Genomic DNA, 3,664 nt, shown 5'->3' with positions numbered 1-3,664 from the left:
GAATTCGTATCTTTTTTGCGGCCTGGCAACAGCCGCATTGGCAGCATGTTGCAACTTGCAACTGAGTTTTCAATTTCGGAGTGGAAAATTTCAGCCTGCCTTCTGCCGGCATCGCGGCCGGCGTCGCAGTCGACTGCGCAGTAATGCCGGGGTGGGTTTTTGTTGCTTTTTTTCCATACATACGTTTCCTTGCGGGAGAACATTTCCATCTTTATCCTTTTCTCCTTTTCGAGTTTTCTTTTCCTCTTTGCAAGTCACGTACGCCGTTCGCGCTCTCCCTCTCGCTCTCTCTTTCGCCGGCCGGGTTGTGGGTGCGCATGAGCGAGATAGACGCTGAGAGAAACAGCTGTTGGGAGAGCAGGCGATAGAGAGCGCTCTCGGGCAGCGACGTCGACGTCGACTGCGGACCGCCGAGCGGTATATAAAGCGGCGCACCGGCAGAGAAATTCATAGTAGCTTCGAAAAAACACTGAAAAGAAAACACAGATACAGACCTTGCCACGGGCCAGCAAATCAAATGAAGCAGCAGCAGAAACGTGCATAGCCACTGCTAAAGTAATACATCCAAAATTCAATCATTTATACTGTTTCACGAAGAATTCTATGCTACTGACGTTATATTACTACTAAAATTAAAATTGCCATCAAACAAATGCAACGGACCAACGCCATTTAAGTGATACAACAAAACAAATAAAAGTTTAAACAACATAAGTGCTGTGATTTCCACTACAAAACAACAACAACCAACCAACAAATGTTAATTTAAACTGCAACAAGAAGGAGAAAAAGCAATCAGCAAGAAAACAAACAGCAAATTGTGATAAATTAAATAATCTTAATTAATTAATTGTACAAGTGATAAAAAGGGCAAAAAGCCGTCGGAAAACTACGAGCGAACGAACGAACGACTTTCGATTCGATTCGACTTTCCACCAAACCACACAGAAAAACCAATGAAAATGGATGTTATCCCCGTGCAAAGCATCTACGGCGGTATTCTGGGATCAAACAAAATTAGAGGTAAGTTGAGGAAAATTCAGAAAAAAAGTGTCTATAAAGAAAGTTCGGGAAGGTTCCAGAAAGTTTTAAAATCTTAAGCAACTTAAATTTATATTTTTTTTAAGTTTTTAAAAATTTATACAAGTTTTAGATTTTTATAAAAAAAAACCTCTTCATTTGAACACATTTAAAAAATCCGGTACCTTTAAATAGCTTGAACTTATAAAGCAAACAATTGCCTTGCAATCCTCCTTGAAAATTTCATCAGCTATTAAAGTTTGTAATTTACATTTACACAAAAAATGCATAAAAAATCAATTTGCAATTACAAAAGAAAAATGTCATAAAAAAATACATGTTAAATTGTTCGTCACGTACGCAAATTGCAACAACAAAGGAAAAACGACAAAAAAAAAAACTGAACTCCCAGCAGCAGTAAAAAATGATTTTTCGTTTTCTTTGGGCTCTTGCCCTCTGTCTTTTGCTTTTCGCTTGCGTGTTCCGCTTTCATCTTGAGTTCGCTGTTGCCAAGCGGCTGTTGCTCATCGCCTAGTTGTTTGTTTTTGCCTTCCCTTCCGTTTCGCTTTTTGTGGTGTATCAATATAATTTAAAAGGTGTTTATTGTCGGGTACTTTTTGAAAATTGGAAATAAACATTTTAATTCAAACAGTAAAATCTGATTAAACTCTGGTTTTCAACATTCTCAACTGGTATTTTTTGTTAATTCAAAATTTTCTGAAACTAAAATTTATTAGATATTTTTGAAGGACTATTTTTAAGGAAATTTAAAACATTACCAGTTAACTAATCAAAGTTTTCCCTATTCTTTGCCATTTTAGATTGGACCATGGTTGCCGTCGAAGCGACTCTGAACGATATGTCCAGAAAGGGCAAGACCCTCGGAACAGGCAGCAGCAGCGCCACCGGCACCGCCACCGCCACCAGTATTAAGCACAAGCAGCCGGCGGGCAACAACAACAACGTTGGCCAGAGCCAGAGCAAGAAGACGAAGCCCAGCGGCAGCTACAACAGCAACTACTATTACGCGGACGAGGAGGAGGGCAGTCACGTTTCGCTTGATCTCGACATAAAGGCAGTGGAGGAGCTGTCCCTGCGACTCCTCGACGAACTGAGGGCGGCCAAGTCGCGGCATTTGACCTGCACGGAAGTGTCGCTACCCTGTGATCTCACGCCGAGCGTGGCCCGGGAAATTATCCGAGTGTCGGAGAAGGAGCCCTGCGGCATCCGCGGCTGCACCATCTACATTGAGTTCGAGGATGAGCCGAAGAACTCGCGTCGCATCGCCTCGATCAAAGTGGACCCGGACACGGTGTCGACTTTCGAAGTATATCTGACCCTCAGGCAGGATCATCGCGGCTGGACGTCCCTGTTGCCGCAGTTCATGAAGAGTTTGGCCCGCACGATCACCATCAGTCCGGAGTACACGATCACCAAGAACAAGTTGTATTCCGCCGATGGTTTGGGCGCACGCCGGAGCTATAGTTTCGGCAGCCACGCCCACAGCCCCAGTGCGGCCATCGCCACGCCCACAAATTAAGGTGATCTGCAAGATCTGTCAGATATATATGCGTATATGTCTGCAAAAAAATATAAAATAAAAAACACCACCCCTGTGATGATCGAGAGCAGTAGTTTGTTGCAGTTGAAGAGCAACAACGAAGCAAGTATTCGAAGCCACCCCACCTACACCACACACACATACACACACACACCTAATACACACACACACACACACACAATACACACCACACATTAGGGTACGCCAACCACACTCTCATACTAATACTATATATGGGACCGTAAGGCCCGATTTTTGTAATTGTGACTCTCACCACCATTTTACTTAGATGCGTAGTGCTATAACAAATAACTAGAGTTTTAAGTTGTTTCTCCTTTTTCAAAAACGCAAAAGCAAGAAAAACAAAAGGCGAGAAGAGCGGAAGAAAAGTAAAGAAAAACCAACATGAAATTCAAAGACGGCAGCCCCACGATACCCAGAATCATATTTCTGGGGCCTTCGCTTTGGGGCTCGCCGGTCGACAACTCATGAATATGTGATACTGTTTAAGATGCTAAGAGTTTTTTGCCGGGTAGCCCAAAATCCGGCAAAAGACGTTGATAAAATTACACATTTAACACACACAAAAAAAACACACACGCCACACACCCCCCCATACACAACAAAAAGAACAGATTTTTTTAAAAATTGTATGCTATATAGTAATAAACAAACAAACAAACCAACAAAACAAACAAACTTGATCTTGGTAAATTTAAAATTTAACTTTAAAACTGAGAAGAGGCCTCGAAATGTGACAGAGGTAGGATGAACACACGCTCCAATTTTAGTTAGACGCAGCTTGCTGCAATAAAATTTTTTAAATTATTAATTAATATTAATTAAAACCAACAAATTTTAGGATTTTAACAAATTTTTATATATTATTAAATGTATAGCGCGTACTACACAAAAAAGAAAAAAAAACAAAACAAGAAAAAATACAAATACAAAGAAAATCCACAACAAAAAAATAAAAATGAGAATAAATTAAACATAAAAAATCAAGCGTAAAATTTAAGGCAATGAATATCTCAGTAAATGTGAAAGCGTAAAAAATTTGTAAAATTTTTTTGTCTGTGT

General features: G+C 40.5%; 1 protein-coding gene across 1 annotated transcript; it reads left to right on the top strand.

Annotated features, from left to right (window-relative positions):
- The first annotated feature begins 452 nt into the window (after positions 1-452).
- LOC108050457 (protein scylla) lies at positions 453-3,272 on the top strand. Its single transcript, XM_017132152.2, has 2 exons — positions 453-1,023; positions 1,842-3,272. Exons 1-2 carry the CDS (start codon positions 957-959, stop codon positions 2,558-2,560), a joined length of 786 nt encoding a protein of 261 aa, XP_016987641.1. The 5' UTR covers positions 453-956; the 3' UTR covers positions 2,561-3,272.
- Positions 3,273-3,664: the final 392 nt, after the last annotated feature.

This window comes from Drosophila rhopaloa, unplaced genomic scaffold (genome assembly GCF_018152115.1).
Source record: "Drosophila rhopaloa isolate 14029-0021.01 unplaced genomic scaffold, ASM1815211v1 contig_163, whole genome shotgun sequence".
NCBI classification, from domain to species: Eukaryota; Metazoa; Arthropoda; class Insecta; order Diptera; family Drosophilidae; genus Drosophila; species Drosophila rhopaloa.
The sequence above is the reverse complement of the archived record's forward strand: the minus strand, read 5'-3'. Positions and strand labels throughout refer to the sequence as shown.

What these genes read in the sequence shown, in the direction of transcription:
- LOC108050457 (XM_017132152.2), top strand. Translation starts at nt 957, where the DNA reads ATGAAAATGGATGTTATCCCCGTGCAAAGCATCTACGGCGGTATTCTG. An exon ending in GGGATCAAACAAAATTAGAG is followed by an intron (nt 1,024 to 1,841) that starts GTAAGTTGAGGA and finishes TTGCCATTTTAG; the next exon opens with ATTGGACCATGGTTGCCGTC.